The 19,444-nt window shown below is 44.3% G+C and overlaps 1 protein-coding gene across 7 annotated transcripts; it reads right to left on the bottom strand.

Annotated features, from left to right (window-relative positions):
* Positions 1–1,579: 1,579 nt before the first annotated feature.
* On the bottom strand, positions 1,580–18,547 carry stag3 (STAG3 cohesin complex component). Of its 7 annotated transcripts, none has more exons than XM_029257626.1 (32): positions 18,473–18,525; positions 17,946–18,053; positions 17,753–17,852; positions 17,124–17,294; positions 16,615–16,711; positions 15,730–15,806; positions 14,973–15,177; positions 14,736–14,887; positions 14,404–14,601; positions 14,206–14,304; positions 14,027–14,106; positions 13,836–13,943; positions 13,581–13,674; positions 9,770–9,884; positions 9,354–9,457; positions 8,678–8,770; positions 8,374–8,466; positions 7,828–8,028; positions 7,511–7,578; positions 7,200–7,287; positions 6,919–6,999; positions 6,040–6,132; positions 5,791–5,956; positions 5,156–5,295; positions 4,810–4,911; positions 3,815–3,963; positions 3,555–3,677; positions 3,186–3,385; positions 2,564–2,765; positions 2,107–2,208; positions 1,953–2,037; positions 1,580–1,642 (listed from the first exon to the last, which is right to left on the bottom strand). In XM_029257626.1, exons 2-32 carry the CDS (start codon positions 17,963–17,965, stop codon positions 1,595–1,597), a joined length of 3,654 nt encoding a protein of 1,217 aa, XP_029113459.1. In that variant the 5' UTR covers positions 17,966–18,053; positions 18,473–18,525; the 3' UTR covers positions 1,580–1,594. The 7 variants fall into 7 exon arrangements, with proteins under 7 accessions (XP_029113459.1, XP_029113462.1, XP_029113460.1 ...); XM_029257629.1 differs by having other exon boundaries at positions 3,192–3,385; XM_029257627.1 differs by having other exon boundaries at positions 18,494–18,523.
* Positions 18,548–19,444: the final 897 nt, after the last annotated feature.

The following is a 19,444-nucleotide window of genomic DNA, read 5'->3' as shown; positions in this document are numbered from 1 at the left end:
TATATTTATGTAGTTTACATTTTTAACATATACTTAATGATTTTCTTGAAAACAAGTCTGAAAAAGTCTATGGTATTCTATAATAAATTTATGTGAAAAATCAGTATCTTTGGTACAATTACCATCATCTTTCACCATGGTTAATTTCATCTATTTCTTGTGGTTAAGGTGTGTAAATGTAAGATGAAATAGCTTTGGAGATTGTTATTGCGAAAGAAAAATTGAGTGAAGGCTTTGGCGTCTTCAGTTCACACATGCAAAAAATGTGTCATTGAGAAGTGGTACCGGACTTCTGTATTTCATTCTTGTTTCTAAAGGCCTTATGCTTCACCTCTCTTAGCAACACACACACACACACACACACACACACACACACACACTTTCTGAACCACTTGTCCCATATGGGGTCACGGGGAACCGGAGCCTACCCAGCAACACAGGGCGTAAGGCTGGAGGGGGAGGGAACACACCCAGGACAGGACGCCAGTCCATCACAAGGCATCCCAAGCGGGCTGCGAACCCCAGACCTACTGGAGAGCAGGACCCAGTCCAACCCACTGCGCCACCATGCGCCCTCTTAGTAACACAGTCCATACAAATTGTCACCTATTTGGAATCATCACAAGTTTTAATTTATTCTTAAATTATTTAATTCTATTGTGGGGGTGCGGTGGTGCAGTGGGTTGGACCACAGTCCTGCTCTCCGGTGGGTCTGGGGTTCGAGTCCCGCTTGGGGTGCCTTGCGACGGACTGGCGTCCTGTCCTGGGTGTGTCCCCTCCCTCTCCAGCTTTACGCCCTGTGTTACTGGGTAGGCTCTGGTTCCCTGTGACCCTGTATGGGACAAGCGGTTCAGAATTTTGTTTTTTTTTTTTTTGTGTGTGTATTCTCCGTATGAGCAATATGGCTTTTATAGGCTCTAACCTTAACCCTGTCCCTTTAAAAAAAAAAACAGAAATATTAAGATAGTTTGGAATGACTAATAAAACATATTCAAAACACAAACTCAGCTCTATCACATGATCACAGTGTACAACATGTAAAAATACCAGCTTCCCAATTAACTGAACATACTTCCCTAATTAACTAAGTATTGTGAAACAGGCACCCCTGGTCATCATGGAAACAGAAGTCAGGTTGAGGTTCATACCACTCTTTGCTTCATTTGACACTTTCAGCCTCTTCCCATTCCAGAAATGACTTCCCTTCAACAGCTGCCTCACCTGTACATGGGATTCTGAATATTCATGGTATATGGAAAACCATTCTCAAGGATGTGCCATTGGCTTCTTAAAGGCTTAAATAACAGACAGAATACACTCGACAGAAATGTTTATTAATATTGCTCTTGTTTGACAGTTTAATACCAGATAGCAGAACATCAAATTACAATCAGTCAATGAACTACAAACTAAAGAAATCCCATTCATTGCAGTCCCATCTAGCCTAACAACCAAAAACTGGTACAAAGAACAAGAACACTGAAATTATCAGAACACTGATGCAACAGTGATAACAGAAAAATGAATACTTGTAGCAAAAAAGAATGAATAAAAACAGCCAAATAAACTGAACATTTCTCTCTTGGTATTTCTCTTATGAAAACAGCTCCTCCAGAAGGCTGGTGGAATGACGAGTAGATGGCTGAGGGGAGGAGAAAAAAAGGGTTGCTGTTGTCATTTTGACATGTCTTATGTACATGAGAGATGCATCAATATTACAGCCAAGTCTGGTTCTATGCCCACCCTGAGAATTTGCTAATCTGTGTTTAACAGCATTTCAAGAGAGAGAAGAGATAGAAAATAGATGGTACACACAGGATCAGTGAAGGTATATAAATCAGAATGCCTGGAATTTGAATGGAGGAAAAAGGTGAGGAAATTGAGATAAAAGGATAGGATAAAAGGGAGGATATGGTTGAATGACATTAGAGGAAAGACACCATCTGACCAACCAGAGTGATGGGTGTATCTGAGTCAGAGTCCCCACTCTGAAAGTTATCCATCTCTGGCTCTTCATCCTCTTCAATCAGTGTCAGTCTTGAAGAGAGACAGAAAACATGAGGCAAGGACACAGGCGCATAAAGACACACACATACACACACTCACAGGCTGAGATGTGAACCCAAGTCACTTTGTGTAGAAGGTGTGCTGGGAGCCAGAAAGACTGGCCGCTGACGTCTTTGTAAGCTTGTTCTGCTTGCTGGCTGCCTGTACCAGGAAAAACAATTGTAGTGAGACATGCCATGCAGTGAAAACAAGGAATTGGCCTATACTTTTCTAAGAGAGACAAACAAATTAGCTTGCTTTGATCTGCAGTTCAGGATCTTGAGCCACATTTAAATTCCCCATTTGTGACTATAAAATACAGTAGCTGTACTTTCACTGTTATTCAGGCAAAATAGACAAGACCTCTCATAGATTTGGTGGGCAGCCTCAAGAATTTGCTGGGTCATAAAAGACTATTCTGTAAATATTTACAGAAAATATTTTACAGTACATACCATCCAATATATTTACACTACTAAATAATTCACTTAGATGAAGGGAAAAAATGAGTGCACACCGCTCCATGAAGTCTTTTAGGGACTCTGGCTCAGAGGCTCCTTCCTCATCAGATGCAGCCAACGACCCGGCACGGTCCACTCTGGGCACAGATGTCTGTGGCAGTGCTCCCTTCAGCGTTGTTGAAGTTAGGGGAGGGGTGGCTAGGCTGGCAATGCTACTGCTCTCCAGCCACTGGCTATCCTTTTTCCTGGGTACAGAGCCTGAAGAGGAAGAGAGTCAAGTAAAATCAGTTTAGAGCCTTTTAACGATGACCCCCTACCACACACAGTACACCTTGTCTTGTATATAAGCAACTAAAAATTTGCAGCTGCTGATTTCACTGATGTCACAAAATTTCACAGTAACATTTGAGCATCATATGGTTACTGTGCTGAACAGAGTAAATAGCCATAATTATTAAGATGATGCCTTTTGTTCAAGATGATAATGTCACAGCTGTATACTATCATACTTAATGTTTTTGTTTATATAGCTGGGTACATTTTATTGGTAGCTTGCTGAAGGAGGGTTGAAGAGAGTCTACACAGTTCAATTCTCCAAGACCAGCAGTAAACACCCCCTGGGTATATATTCCCCTGGGATACTACTATCTCACACTACACCCTCTTTAAAATAAATACCCTCACTGTCTATGCTCATGTCAGTGCCAGTCTTTGAGGAGGTCCTGGGGCGTTTGGAGGTCAAAATGCTCTGTGTGGGATGGCTTGGGGTATGTCCTTTCTCAGAAGCCCTCCTGCCCATTTCCAGGGAATGGCGGTACAGCCTAAGTGATGGCCAAGCTGGCAGAGGTGTTGGGGCCAGGCGCTTCAGAAAACCCAACCTGGTATAGAAAAGGAGTATGTGAGACATAGAACGTGCGGAACACCCGAAATTCAGCTCCAGAGATGTGTATGACCCACTGTGTGTGTATTGTACGTGAGAAGGTGTATGTGCGTTGTGCACATGCAGCTTGTGTGTGTATATATACTACTCACAACTATATTACTCACAGCTGTTTGCGATCCTGGTGTAGCAGTTTGAAGCTGAACTCACTGAGGGTCTCCAGGAAGAGTAGGTTGTGGGGAATCTTGTCTGCATCCTTAGCACCCTGGAAGGCAAACTGGATACCATCCCTAGCCATGGGGAACAGAGCCAATCTTACAGACTCTGCATTTGCACACCAACCTCCAAGTATACCACAAATTAGAAAGAAAAAAAATCGGTGGAGAGAAAATAGCAAAAACACTGAGATTGACAGGAAGCCACAAACTTGTGCAGTGCCACCAGTGGCTTGCGGACACGGTGTAGATTGACTCCAAAGGTCATGGCAAGATGCCGGGCCAGCTCTCTCATCTCCCTGAACTCCTGGCTGAAGCGCACCCTCTCCTCACCTTGCTCCCAGGGCAACTGTGAGTAGAGCTGGGGATGGGTTGACATTATTTTTCTTCATTTATCTGACAAATTTGCCCGAGGTGACTTCATGCTAAGTTTGTACAATACAAATAGTGATTATAAGGTTACAAGATAAGAATCACATGCTGGCAATCTTTGATGAAAGGCCATATCGTAATTTCTAGAGACTATCTTAGGACTGAACACAATCACTAAAATTAACCAAACTATTAGGCATATGAGTTATTACAAGTACACACAAATGTAAACCTTCAGCACAAGAATCACTGTCACTGCACATGAAAAAACAGTATTTTCTCTATTTGAATTTGTTTTGTTTTATTTAACCCAATGGTGTTGAATGATATATTCAGGTTTGGTATACAAAAACATATAAACTTATCTCCTGTTATCCAGTCCTAATTCGTTCCTGAAAACAGACCAAATATTGAAAAACAGCATAATGAAGTTACTTTTTCCATTATTTCTCATGTTTGTTCATGTGTCCAGTTTGTTCCAAGCTCATCTCAAGTTCACTCTAAAACCATCTAAGGAAAAAAGTAGTGTAAAAAATTACAATGAATAACAAAAGCAATGTAGTTTTACTTGTTTGCAGTTTGTTTTTTAAAATCACGTATGTCCATGAAGTTTCTTTGAATAATGCACACGAACATGTGAGTATGCAATGGAGACCATAGAGAATATAGAATATATAAAAATCCAGACTAATTAAGGATAACTGATGTTAATAATCACTGACCAGATGCGTGAAAAGCCAGATCCCAGGAGACCAAATAACAGAGACTGAGTGTATAGGAATTCTCGCCCATACCAATGCTAACTTAGACAATATGCACATATACATATACACACCTGCTGCAGGCTTAGACACACAGTCTTCGCACTCAGTATGGGGCTGACGATCTTAGATTTGCTCAGTGTCTCTTTCATGATGTCTCCATAGTCCTTGTAGAACTGATGTAACACAGACATTAAAGCTATAACACAAATAAACACACCTTTTCTACATACTTAAAGCCACCAGTGCCATCATGTTCCCTCACACACACACTCATTCTGAACACATACTCTCTTGTCTGACACCTTGTGTCTGCTCTACCATCTAAACCTGCTCTTCTCATTGTCCCATCTACCGTACTTTCTACACTCCTTTCCACCTTGGTTCTCCCCTGCCACCATTTGCTCCTCTCTTCCCTACCTTGCTGTAGTGTTTGAAGACATCGGAGGCAGCGCTCAGATCCAGCACTCCATAGATGACTAGTTTGCAGTAGCCTGCTAGCTGGTTCCGACACCTCTGCAACACAGCAATCTTTGCAAACTCCCCCTCCTCATCGTCATCTGAAGATGATAAATAATAAAGCACAGTTTGCGAAGGCACTTGAGAAGTACACTGGTTCAGATGACTGTGACCTAGTTTTGAGTCCCATCGGCACATGGCAAAATCCTCATTTACACTGCTACAGGCTGTAGCTTGCCATTTGGCAAAACACTTATCCACATCACCTAAGAATATACTGTATACTAAACACATCTGCGGTCAACTGACTTGTAAATTTTGCCACAACAAAAAGACAAGCTAGGTGGCCAGCGGTAGCAGAATGGCATTTTGAAAGAGAAAATTGGCTGTTATGAATATAAACAACAATATTTTACAACAGTGTCTGGGGATGCTGAAAGCCACATGACAATAACAGTAATTCAGGAAGTTAGTGCAGATAGGATAAGGCAGTTTGGAAATCATGTTTCAAATTAATACAAACAATTCAAATACAAAGAGGTGCATTTCTGTATCAGATAAAAAAGGAGCTCAAGTGCCAGTGTTTCTGCACCTACCTTGTGGGTCGTTCTCCGGCTCAGTGAAGACATAATCCAGGAGGAAAGAGGACATCTCTGCTCGGAGTGACACACTTGGTGGACATGCCAGGGTCTGCAGTGCAGTGTTACCCTGCACCAAACTTGAGCTGTACACCAACAGTAGGTCACACAGCAACAGGAATGCCTTGGAGAATGGACACAAGAGTCTGTGGGAAAGCTCAAAAGCTTACCTGTTTATATTAATCCACCCAAAACCCAAACCCCTACCTGATCCCTTAGTTCTACCTCCCCTACGGACAGGCAGCTCTGGCAAACTGCATAAAGAGAGTGAACATTCTGTCTCAACTGCTTCAGAGCTGGCTAAAGAAAGGATGAAAAGTAAAAGAGAAAGAAAGAGGATGAAGGCATACAGCAAAAGAACACAAAGTTGTTTGTTCATGTGTACAAAGGAACTGGCAACAATGAGACTGAACATAATTTTTAACAACATTAAGAAAAAATAGTTTATATATCCCGTCATATTTTACATAGGAATTTTTCTTCATCGATCAAGAAAAAATGACTGCCATATTAGTGACTGAAAAAATAAATACAACAAACTAAGATCACAATATTTAATTAGTTCCCTACTTAATTTGGTTCATTAATAAAAAATTTCGTAAGTTTCATAAGAATGTAAGGCAAAGGAGAAAACTGACTCCTCATCATTTTATTTACAGATAGTTGTATTACATGTGCCCCCAAAAACAGTGGCATTGGACTAGAGCCCGTACTTGGAGATTCATGTGTCTGAATCTGAATTCCTGTTTGTTGGGGAAATGCACTTTTGTTTATTCTGAGTAGAGCATTGTCTTGGACAGAACTGTCAGCTAAATAAATAAACGTAAATGTTAGCAGTCCAGACAGGGTGGGAGACAACAGCAGGACTTTTCAGATAGGAACAGAGTGGTTCAATGAACAAGCTCTCTCTCTCACAAGCAATGGGCCTCATATGCGTGCCTAGGTGTTTCGACTCCCCTGGCTGAAGTATTGGCAACAATAAAAAAATGTGGACTAATGCTTTGTGGCAGGCACTGCTAGAAAACAGCTGATATTTGGCTGCACATTTTTTGCACGAGGTTGGCAGTCTGTCTGTGTATACAGTACCTTGCTGGGCACTGAGCTGGTTATTTTCACCTTCTCCCAGAACAGGTGGAAACAGGCACATTTCAAAGCAGGAACCATTACCTGAAACATGCATCAAATGGTCATATCATGGACTTTGATATCACACTTACTGACCCAGAAACCTTCAGATGAAACACAGACTGCACATGGACCACAGTGAGATCACCTCTGTGTATAAGCTGTGTGTCTGTAACTGTCAGTCAGTTTAGCTATATATTTGAGTAAATAACAGTGTCAGAGCAAGCAGGGCATTAACTGACCATGCTACTTATCTCTCTGGACTCAAGTCCATACTTCAGGATCTGAAGACAGGGCTGAAGCATCTCTCGTCCTGTCAAGTCTTTTGCACTGAGACACAAATGAACCCTTAAAAACCATTAATGGACAACTCTGTTTTCCTATTGTTGTGGAGATTTCATATTGATTCACACATTATTGCATTCATTCCAATCTCCACTAAGGTAACACTGGAAACCATATGCAAGTCTTTGCACTTTTATTTCAGATTAGCAAAACCTGGTCACACACATCCCACCTGCGCACACATAGGTTTACGCAAAGAGGCACGCACCTGCTGAAAGCTGCTATCCTTTTCATTGCAATGGCAACGCTGTACAACTCATCCTCATCTGCACCGCCCTTTAAGACACAGAAAAAAACAAGTCAAGGCTAACATATCACCTGCACACATCATTGTGTGACTCACCACATTATGTCTAAGTGTATGCATTTTTGAAACTAAATCTTTTGGCTTACCTGCAGTATACATTCAAGTGTGATTCTAACATGCAGGGAATGTTAGAGTGTGTAACTAACATACTGTCTGCCTTTTGCCTGCACAGTAATTTATACAATGCTGAGCTTCAGGTGACTTTAAATGACCTTCACCTGTAATACGTCGGTGAGGCCAGATGTGAACTGGTCCACAAGTCTGTCCAGCAGCTGGCTGATTGACATCTCAGCTCGGGCAGAAAAACTATAGCGTTCGGCACACAGAGCACAAGCCACAAGGGCGCATGCCCTCAGCACTTCATCATCCTGGTGCTTCTCCACGATCCCACACAGCTGAACGAGGAGGAGGTCCAGGTACTGGGGATGATCAGAGGAGTAGGAGACAGTATGGCAACAGAACACATAAAAGGTATCTGATACAAACACATATGTATTTTTATGTGTACAAAGTAGGATCTTAGAACTTACACCTGCAAGTGTTCAGTTAAAAGGCCTCAAACATCATTACATCATCATCATCATCATCCGGTGAGTTATCACTGTTGTGAAGGTGGTCGAAGTCAATACAGCTGTAGAAAGGTGGGGACTACTATGCAAGGTGTGCAGGGTGTAAAAATCATAGCAGTGAAAATGCAGAACCAGAGGCAGAGAGCTGATACTCTCATAATCCTCCATGGCCTGCCTTTTTGTTCTGTTTCTGACCTTCTCCAGACGGCTGTTGCTACTGTAGGTCTCCAGGTTAAAGTGCAATGGAGCTTTGAGTAGACTGGTGACCTTCTCAGCATCTGCAGAATACTGAGACACAAGGGAAATAATCACTTCATATGTTAAACGGGTACACGGCTGACACGGACTCCTAAGTTCAGTCTTGTGAATAAAACACTGCGCAAGCACATCACAGTGTATGTATGATTGTGGGATGCTTTGACAGATGAATGCACCAGGACAAACAAATTTAAACATTTACCTTACTCACAAGCAAAGTTGTTTGTTTGTTTGTGTGTACCTTAGCCATCAGCTGTGGCAGCACTATTATGAAATGGTTGGTGAGGCGATTTCTCTGCTGTTCTTGGGCCTTCTGGTCCTTCACTCTTAGAACCTAAAGTGCCCAAGCAAATTACTTGTAATGATGAAAATGTAATGAAAAACTACACATTAGAAGTTGCAGAAAAGTAAAATGGGAAAGATATAACAGCAAAATAGTACTAACAGCAGTAACTAATGAGTGAAAGACAATGTTGTTACAGATGTTATTAGAGCTGTGCATACAGAAATGGGTCTTGCGTTGAAGGACCTACATAGCCAGACTGTACTGTCCGTGACAAAATGAAAGATGGAAAAGAAACCTCAGGAAAAACAGAAAATGTTCTAGTCACCCTTATTTTTACTGGTTTACTATGACTAGAAAAAGTGACAAAAAAAAAAACGAAGTGACCCAGTAAGAGGTCAGAATTATAACATCAATACATGAGTACAGTAAGGGAAAGGAAAAATGATTTCCAGATCCACTTCATTTTTATGACAAGAACCATACATTACTGATTTTTTTTAACCCTAGGGCTTGTAACTCACACGAGTACATACAGAATAAAATATCTGTTAATGTTAATAGGGTATACCATCAAGCACTGAGAAAGCTAACAAAGTAACAGGATATTCCTTATGACAACAGTCCATCTGACCCTCTTTGCTGGTGCTCTACTGACTGGGGGGTGGCTCTCTGCAGCCTGCCGAACAGCACATATCATCACCTCAATCAGGGCCCCCTCCTCCTCATCCTTCAGCCCTGACCAATAGTAGGCAGAAGAACAGAATGTGGATAACGTATGAGGAACACTTGAAGACATAAAACCGAGTCTCTTAACAATTCTGCGGGGTTTTTTGCAGTGAATATACACATTGGTTTTTTTTTTTTTTCCCCCCCACTAGGAAAAACAGCTCCATTACACCCTCTACATGTTGGCTTGTTGTCCACATCCACACCAGGCTTGTAGAGATTCTGTGGGGCAGTACTTAGGGTGTGCCCAGATCACTACACAACACAGCTCTAGTTGTGGAGATGGGCGATTAACTACGAGAAATGAAAAGCCCTACTTACCCCAGTTTTGCCCCTTCTCCTGAAGCAGCATTGATGTCATGGTCTCCCAGTCTCTAAGCTCCTTGCCTGCACAGTCCCATAAGCTGTCCACCAGGTACATTGCATGTTCATGGAACTAAGACAGAAAGACCAAAGGACTGTTTTTCACTGGGATTAACCTTTCTATTGCACTGCATTAAAACAGAAAGGAAAGCTGGAAACAGTCTACACAGAAGGTCTAGTGTATGGCCATTTCTCAAGGTTCAGTTTCCAGGTTCCGCTCTTCGGTGGGCTCACCACCTGCCGGAGAGGACATAAGGGGCCGGTGCATTGTGATTTGGGCAGTGGTCGGGGCCGAGTGCCCGGCTGACCCAAACCTCGGGCGCCAACTCTGGCTTTTGGGACTTGGAATGTCACCTCACTGGCGGGGAAGGAGCCTGAGCTAGTGCAGGAGGTTGAGAGATACTGTCTAGATATAGTCGGGCTCACTTCCACTCACAGCTTGGGTTCTGGAACCACTCTTCTCGACTAAGGGTGGACTCTCCAGTATTCTGGCATTTCCCAGGGTGAGAGGCGGCGGGCTGGTGTGGGCTTATTAATAGCGCTCCAGTTCAGCCGTCATGTGTTGGAGTCTACCCCGGTGAACGAGAGGGTCGTCTCCCTACGCCTTCGGGTCAGGGAACGGTCTCTCACTGTCGTTTGTGCTTATGCGCCTAGCGGCAGTGCAGAGTACCCGTCCTTTTTAGAGTCCCTGGAGGGCGTGCTGGAAAGCGCTCCCACTGGGGACTCTGTCGTTCTACTGGGGGACTTTAACGCCAACGTGGGCAGCGACAGTGACACCTGGAGGGGCGTGATTGGGAGGAACAGCCTCTCTGATCTGAACCTGAGTGGTGAGTTGTTATTGGATTTCTGTGCTAGTCATGGTTTGTCCATAACAAACACCATGTTCATGCATAAGGGTGTCCATCAGTGCACTTGGCAGCAGGATACCCTAGGTTGGAGGTCGATGATCGACTTTGTAGTCGTTTCTTCTGATCTTCGGCCATATGTCTTGGACACTCGGGTGAAGAGAGGGGCTGAGCTGTCAACTGATCACCACCTGGTGGTGAGTTGGATTCGATGGCGGGGGAAAAAGCTGGACAGACCTGGCAGGCCCAAACGCATAGTGAGGGTCTGCTGGGAACATTTGGCGGAGGCCCCTGTCAGAGAGGTCTTCAACTCCCACCTCCGACAGAGCTTCAACCAGGTCCCAAGGGAGATTGGGGACATTGAATCCGAATGGACTATGTTCCACACCTCCATTGTCGGGGCGGCGGTTCGGAGCTGCGGCCATAAAGTCTCCGGCGCCTGTCACGGCGGCAATCCCCGAACACGGTGGTGGACACCGCAAGTAAGGGATGCCGTCAAGCTGAAGAAGGAGTTCTATCGGCCCTGGCTGGCTCATGGAACTCCTGAAGCAGCTGACGGGTACTGGCGGGCCAGACAGAGCGCGGCTCTGGCAGTCGCCGCGGCAAAAACTCAGGCCTGGGAGGAGTTCGGTGAGGCCATGGAGGACGACTTTCGGTCGGCCTCGAAGAGATTCTGGCAAACCGTCCGGCGACTCAGAGGGGGGAAGCAGTGTTCCGCCAACACTGTTTACAGCGGAAGTGGTGCGTTGCTGACCTCAGCTGAGGATGTCCTCAGGCGGTGGAAGGAGTACTTTGAGAATCTCCTCAATCCCTCCGACACGCCTTCCGTAGAGGAAGCTGAGGCCGGGGACTCGGAGGGGGACTCGTTCATTACCCTGGCCGAAGTTGCTGAGGTAGTCAAAAAACTCCTCGGTGGCAAGGCTCCGGGGGTGGATGAGATCCACCCCGAGTTTCTCAAGTCTCTGGATGTTGTGGGGCTGTCTTGGCTGACACGCCCCTGCAGCATCGCGTGAAGTTCGGGGACGGTGCCTCTGGACTGGCAGACCGGGGTGGTGGTCCCTCTTTTTAAGAAGGGGGACAGGAGATTGTGTTCCAACTATAGGGGGATCACACTCCTTAGCTTCCCTGGGAAAGTCTATGCTGGGGTACTGGAAAGGAGAATCCGACCGATAATCAAACCTTGGATTCAGGAGGCGCAATGCGGTTTTCGCCCTGGCCGTGGAACACTGGACCAGCTCTATACCCTCACTAGGGTGCTGGAAGGTTCGTGGGAGTTTGCCCAACTAGTCCATATGTGTTTTGTGGACCTGGAGAAGGCATTTGACCGTGTCCGTCGTGGCATCCTGTGGGGGGTACTTCGGGATTATGGGGTTCAGGGCTCGTTGTTACGGGCTGTTCGTTCCCTGTATGACCGGAGCAGGAGCTTGGTTCGCATTGCCGGCAGTAAGTCAAACCTGTTCCCGGTGCATGTTGGACTCTGCCAGGGCTGCCCTTTGTCACCGATTCTGTTCATTATCTTCATGGACAGAATTTCTAGGCGCAGCCAGGGAACGGAGGGTGTCTGTTTTGGTGGCCGCGAGATCTCGTCTCTGCTTTTTGCGGACGATGTGGTCCTGTTGGCTTCATCGAATCAAGACTTACAGCGTGCACTGGAGAGGTTTGCAGCCGAGTGCGAAGCGGCGGGGATGAGAATCAGCACCTCCAAATCCGAGACCATGGTTCTCAGTCATAAAAAGGTGGATTGCCCCCTCCGGGTTGGGGGGGAGCTCCTCCCTCAAGTGGAGGAGTTTAAGTATCTCGGGGTCTTGTTCACGAGTGAGGGAAAAATGGAGCGGCAGATTGACAGATGGATCGGTGCGGCGTCCGCAGTAATGCGGTCATTGTACCGGTCTGTTATGGTGAAGAAGGAGCTGAGTCGTAAGGAGAAGCTCTCAATTTACCGGTCGATCTACGTTCCTATGGTCATGAACTCTGGATCATGACTGAAAGAATGATATCGCAGATACAAGCGGCAGAAATGAGTTTCCTCCGCAGAGTGGCTGGGCACACCCTTAGGGATAGGGTGAGGAGCTCAGTCACCCAGGAGGAGCTTGGTGTAGAGCTGCTGCTGTTCAGGGCACGTCCCACTGGGAGGAGGCCTCGGGGCAGACCCAGGACACGTTGGAGAGACTATGTCTCCCAGCTGGCCTGGGAACGCCTTGGGGTTCCCCCAGAGGAGCTGGAGGAGGTTTGCGGGGAGAGGGAAGTCTGGGGGGCTCTGCTTAGACTACTGCCCCCGCGATCCGGTCCCGGATAAGCGGAGGAAGATGGATGGATGGATGGACAGTTTCCAGGTTTTGATTCTAACATGGTTTCTATGCAAAGTGCCCATTTCCATTAAAGTGGAAATGCCACTATTAAAACTACAGTTAGCTCTGACACAACAAAGATGCAAAGAAAATGTCTTTAGGCAGCCAAAGCCAACCAAAAACCTTGCTGATTCTCTCAGAATATCATCTTAAAGCCTTTCTGCCTTTTCAATAAAATTTAAATCCTCTGATTAAGTAACACCTGGTGTGGAAAAAAAAGAATTCTGAGACTATGTATACATTAAATATTATACTCCTACAAGAAAAATGAAATAAAATTATGAAAACAAAGTTATATTTCACTGCTCAGTCTTACAGATAATTTTGTACAACTTCATAGAGAGAATGAAGGAAATTAGTTAAATTACTGGTTTCTGATCTTCAAAAATGAAAAAGGATCAGCCAAAATGCACACAGACCATGGGACCAGCATGGACTCTATTCCTTCTTAGCTTATTCTTCACACCCTCCAAAGACATGTGAAGATACTGAGTGTAGTGTGTGAAGACCCTGTGTGGAGATCAAATGGGGCCCAACACAGGACCAAGCAAATCTGTTAAGAACAAGGGTTTGTACCTCAGTCTGAATGAAGAAGGAGACTAGCAAGAGAAGAAATGCTGCTTTACGTTTTTCATTTTCCTGGTTTTCTTTGTCCAGCTCACTGCACAGTCTAAGATGGGGGCACACACACAAGAATCAATCTAAATCAGGCCTTCAAAAGAGCCCTCACACTAGTTATTTTCATATTAAACTGACTGGGATAATGTTCAAAAGCTGTATTAAAAAAAACTGAGTCGAAGAAGAAGATGACAGCATTTGAAAAGTACTCACCTGTGGTAGAGGAAGTTTCCAGCTGCACAAGCCGAACCTCTGTGTGAGGCAAACACAAGTGGGTACACACGCTCACACTCCTCCTCAGACAGACCCTCCTCTGTGTTCCTGAAAACACTACATGTAAGAACCCACACACAAGCACAAATAAACAGAACACCGCACACATGTAAGCACACATAGATACTCACTGATGAATCAACAGCAGCAACTGAATTGCCTCTTGTGCAACATCATTGACTTTGTCCTGTATCATACTGAGCATTCTCTCCTGAACACAAAAACATTCCAGTGTCATTCTATGCTCAGGTTACAGATGCAAAACTAGACCAAACTCATGTGTACCTGCAGCCAAGGCAGGGGGCATAACCTTAAATCTACTGGTGAAGAGCTCAAGGCGTCCTGCAAAGTCCTTCTCCCTGTAAAGAGCCTTTAGCGAACGAACACACTGCTGTCGAACCACGCCTTGCTGGGGGTGGGGGGGGGGGGGGGGGTGGAAAGTCAGTACTTCTTACACTGCCAATCAAAGAGCCCTCAAGGCCAAAGGACATGTGAACACATCAAAGACCTTATCATGGAGGGTCCAACCCAAGTACTTGAGATACCCATCATTGAGGAAAACACTTGGGTTCTTCTGCAACCACACTCCAATCTCCTCCATGCAGATTACACGAATCTCTGGAACAAGGTCTCGGTAGCGGTGCACAAATATGCCCTTGAAGACTGTATTCATCATACTTTGCAACTCCTCCTGCTGGTCCTGCAGCTGCTCCATGCCATGACAGGCAGAGGCAGATGAATACATGACACAAAACCGTCAAACACAAGACACAGCAAAAATATCCAACATCAAAAATAGGCTTTTTAACAAGACCGCAACTATAAAAGCTGGGGTATTACCTGTGTATAGCTGGTGTGCAGTTTTTCTAGCCTTTCCTGAGCCCTGAGCTCTACCTCCTTGCACATCTCTGCCTTGTAGCGCCGCTGAGTGGTCTCCACCTGGGTTGAAACATCCATAGCCACTTCGACCAGTGCTGTCATGAGCTTCATTGCTAGAATATACACAGACACATGTATATTTTTGTGCTCTACCAAGGAAACGCACACAGATAAGACGTAATAAAACTGGCCTCCCACCCATGAGCGTGCTGGTGTGCCGGAAGGCTCGGACCTGTGAATCGGACAGGCCAGTGAGCAGAGCCAGCAGGGAAGAAAAGAGGTAGTCGTCGTACAGAAGGCTGTTCTGACAGCGTCGCACCAGCAACTGCAGGAACTCGCACAAGCAAGTACGAAACCGGCGCCATTGTGGGCCCGTGGAAGACAGCGGATAGCCAGAGCAGTCCTTTGGGATGGCAATAAATGAAAAGAAAAAAAGGAAACAGAGCATTCAAATCTGCTTCCTCCGTATTTCACCTCTTTTGTAAAATGACTACATTAACTGGTAAGCACCTTTCAAGTATCCACACAGGCAATTCACTGCTCATTTGGTTATTGCTGAATGATTGAAAGAAACAAAAAATTAAAAAATGTATTAACCCCTGAGGGATATTAACTTTGTTTGCTGCAGCATACAATATACAACATATATGTGTAGACATACACATAACAAAACAAGTTACAAAGTGGATGAATAGGAAAAAATTTAAATGCAAGAGAGGGAGGAGTGGACTGAAGGGTGATACAAGTGACATGGTGCAGGGTTTGATGGGACACAGCACAGCTCAGTGCCATTTGGCATCACCTCCTGGCAGTCTGAGGACTCTTTTGTCCTCTTGAAACTATACTGCCCATGTTTTCTCTGATTTTGCCCAAGGGTAGCACACAGGAGATGGATTTTTAACCACACAAAATATCTACTACTTTTCTCTGACTTCTCCACACCATTCCTCTTTACCTCATTAAAATCTTTAGTCAGCCTGCTGATAATCTCAACATTTTCCATGCTGTCAAACATCTCTTTGGTCACAAAACCTGATAAAAGAAACACACACACAAATAAGAACAAACCTAGGGCAGCAGGTAGAACAGCAGTTAGTCATCACCCGACAGTCATAAAACCAATGTTTGAATCCCCACTCCTCTTACAGTAATGCTGACCAAGATACTGTCCCTGAACTACTCCAGTAAACATGTTAATGAGTAAATCATTTTAGCTAGCTCAGTATACAAACCTAATATTTAAGTCACTTTTATTCAAAGTAAATAAATAATCCCATACTAGAAACATGCACTCCACAAACTATATACAGCGAGTAATAAAAATTAGGTGCACTGATGTCTCTCAAATTCAAAACCTGATGAGTGACTTTGTAAAATCTATCTCGGTTTTACAGTATATGGAAAAACCTTATCCGTTACACATTCACATTTCAAATTTTCTTGGTTCTCTTTATCAGCCGAAATCGCTTCTGTCACCAGACTTGCTTTCACCCTTGGATACACCCGTTTTAACTCATGCACCAAAAGTAAACAAAATCTAAAAGATATCCTAGACAACATTTAGCGTCAAGATCTGCTTGAACTGTTAGCAGTAAAAATCAAAATTTTCTGGAAAGTGCACAAAGTAAGATATGGCTGGCTGAGGATCACTTCCTCTGCAGACTAATTTGGAAAAGTATGTGTAATACCCATCCCCCCCCAGGTCTCTCTGCTCCATTGCCCTCAACTTTAATGACAGCTTTCAGAAAGGCTGCTGACTGAGTGTCACAGGCTTGCTATATTAACTTTGATGCGTGTGACCTGTGTCCCATGCCTGCTCCCACCTATGGCAGCCCCTGACCTTTACAGCCACAGCACTGCACAACGAAGTTCATGAGCTCCAGGAGTCCTGCTTCCTTGTCCTGTTTGTAGCTCTCCAGCCACTCATCAACCACTGTCTGGAACAAGGAGTTACAAAAACCCAGTTAGAACTGTCTTCTTAGATCTATTTTATATCCTTGTGATTCTCATTGCAGAATTCCTTTTCCTTCAGGCCTACACCCTTCCGTTTTCATACTAAACACTTCTACTGTAACATATAGAAAAGATGTTACTTCATTGCTAAGCAAAAATACAAGTTATAAATGACAGTTATCTAAGCAGTACATTGAGACTTGGAGAATGTTTGCCACCAGCGCACTAGAGGACATCGGGAGGTCTTTTTTTCTTTTTCACATGATCACCTGTTTTAACTTAAGCATAATTCCATCAACTGTTACTGGTCTCTTTGCCTGCCAGTATGGCCTCCATGTATTTATTTATTGTTCTGTCTCCACCTTGGCCCCCATCTTCCCTCTGCTAGTGTCTCACCACCATGGCGCTCCGGCCAGACCGCAGAGCCTCGTAAAGATCTCCAGCAGTAGCTGGACTGCCTTCCTGCACACACACTTGGTCCAGATGACCTGCCACTAGCATCCCATTGGAAGAATGTGAAACGTGCGGTGAGTGGACAGTGCTCATTTGAAGTGGTCGCTTACTTGGCTACATACAAGAAAAAGGAAGAAAGGGTGAAAGAATTAAAAAAAAAAAAAAGCATGGAATGACAGGCACTTTATCAATGGAAAAATCAGTCAATACAGAGACAATATTACAAATCGACTACTTATATTCTGATGCGCTAAAGAACGTTTTCTCCTTTGGTACACAACCCTTTGCACCAAAGCACACTCACTCAATCGCTCACTCAAACCCAGATGCATTAAAATGATATTTTAGCGGAAGACATGACAATTTGACATGACTATACATTTCGAAATTGTTTATCTCTAAGGGCCATAATACAAATACTTTCCTTTTCAAAGCAGACAAGACAGCAATTTTACGATTGGTTCATGCAACTGATGCAAATTTGAACTGCCAGATAGGAAGACATCGTCACATATATTTCTATTAAATCATTTCGCTAGGTGGGCTGGTGGGGCACGGAGCGGACCACCTACTGGTGCTTCCGGGGCCACTGCTCTCGACCTGCGCTTCTTGGGTCTCAGCTGGGCCTCGAAGTCGCTGCCCGAATCCGAGGGACTGTCCAGCTGTTCCGCACTGCAGAGGAGGAGGGCAGATGGGGCCAAATGAGGAGAAAGCGGCCAGCGGTCCGACGGCCGCTGCGAGCGCATCACTCAGCGAACGCCTCACCTGTCCGCGTCAGACTCCATTGCTCCTCACCTCAGCAGTACGGGGAGTGAAACCACACAGCACAGCAGCCCTCACCTCAAACACACAGCTTTACTGCTCTGAACTTCGCTGAAGGGAAAAAGTGAACGAGATGCACCGAAAACAAAGCGGAAGCGGGAAGGAAAACAGGTTACAGGATCAGTTCGGTGCTGCCTGACGCAAAATTCCCGCCGTTCGATTTCAACCAACGTTATTATCTCTGACACGCACTTACTTTACACAATAAATGAGGAAAAATACATTAAATCTACCGAGTTCTGTTTGTTACAAAATACTAAAGTGAAAAAGCTAACGAGAAAACAGTCCCTTTAATTAAATATCCTAGGCTAGCTGAGTAACTAGTTTAAAAACTAAACTCACTCGATAATATAAAACAATCGATCTTCTCCTTCGGAGTTACTTCATTAACAGTCACACAGATATTACCATCAATCTTCTGTTAACTCCGTGTATTATATATTTGACTTTGACAAAGATTAAATTACTACCTTAAGCTCACACACACTGACCAGGCACAACCGACGGCACGAGTCCAAGAGAGTGGCCCTCAGTAACGAGCAGCGATCACCGATTGGCTCCAGGCGGGACGCTCGCTGGTCAGGATAGGCTCCGATGCAGTACGGACACTGTGATTGGATGATTGTGACTCCAGAGCCAAGCAGCAAAGTCGATTTCCCACCGCGAGACCGTCAAACAGAAAGAGCAGTACAGGGTTGAAAATACTATAAAGTATATATAATATGTTGCTGACTATTCAAGTATGTTTGTTTGTCTGAAAGAAACTTCAGGGCCAATGTCACTAAATTTATGTAACATAGGTAAAATAAGTAACGGCTGCTGGTCCATTTCTCGAAGCCGGCGTCGGTGTCATTTTCTGTCAATCTGAGTGTCTGACTTAGAAATGCATTAGCTAAAAAAAGAACAATTATGCACACACGTATATATATACGCACATAGCCATACATATACACATATAATATGCGTATGTGCGTGTATTAGCTACATTGCAGATCACTTGCATAGAACATTTTCTTTCCACAACGAAGTGTGAGGTGGAAGTGGGATCTGACGATACGCTCTTGTTGATTTCCTACCCCATAATGTCCACTAACATGGAAGGTTTCCTTTTTCAAATCAATAACAAGCCCAAGATGTATATTTTGGCAGCTAACAATTAATTTGCAAGAAATATGTTTTTTGCTGAGAATAAATTGGATTTCTACACCAAAGAATCTAGAGAGACTGAAACAAACATATAATATCATGGCACAAAATAGTAGTTTACCATGCTTAGTTGTATAATTAACATGTTCCTTTTCTTTAAAGTTTAGGCCTACACGTTCTCTCCTGGGGAACAGAGTTTTTTTGATTTTACCCATCTACCAAGAAATAATTATACATATTATGTGCTGCAGGAAAGGGAGACAAAGGAGTCAGTGTTTGAAAAAGAAATAAAAAAA

Source organism: Scleropages formosus, chromosome 13 (genome assembly GCF_900964775.1).
Source record: "Scleropages formosus chromosome 13, fSclFor1.1, whole genome shotgun sequence".
NCBI classification, from domain to species: Eukaryota; Metazoa; Chordata; class Actinopteri; order Osteoglossiformes; family Osteoglossidae; genus Scleropages; species Scleropages formosus.
This window is presented reverse-complemented; position numbering and strand designations above follow the sequence as displayed.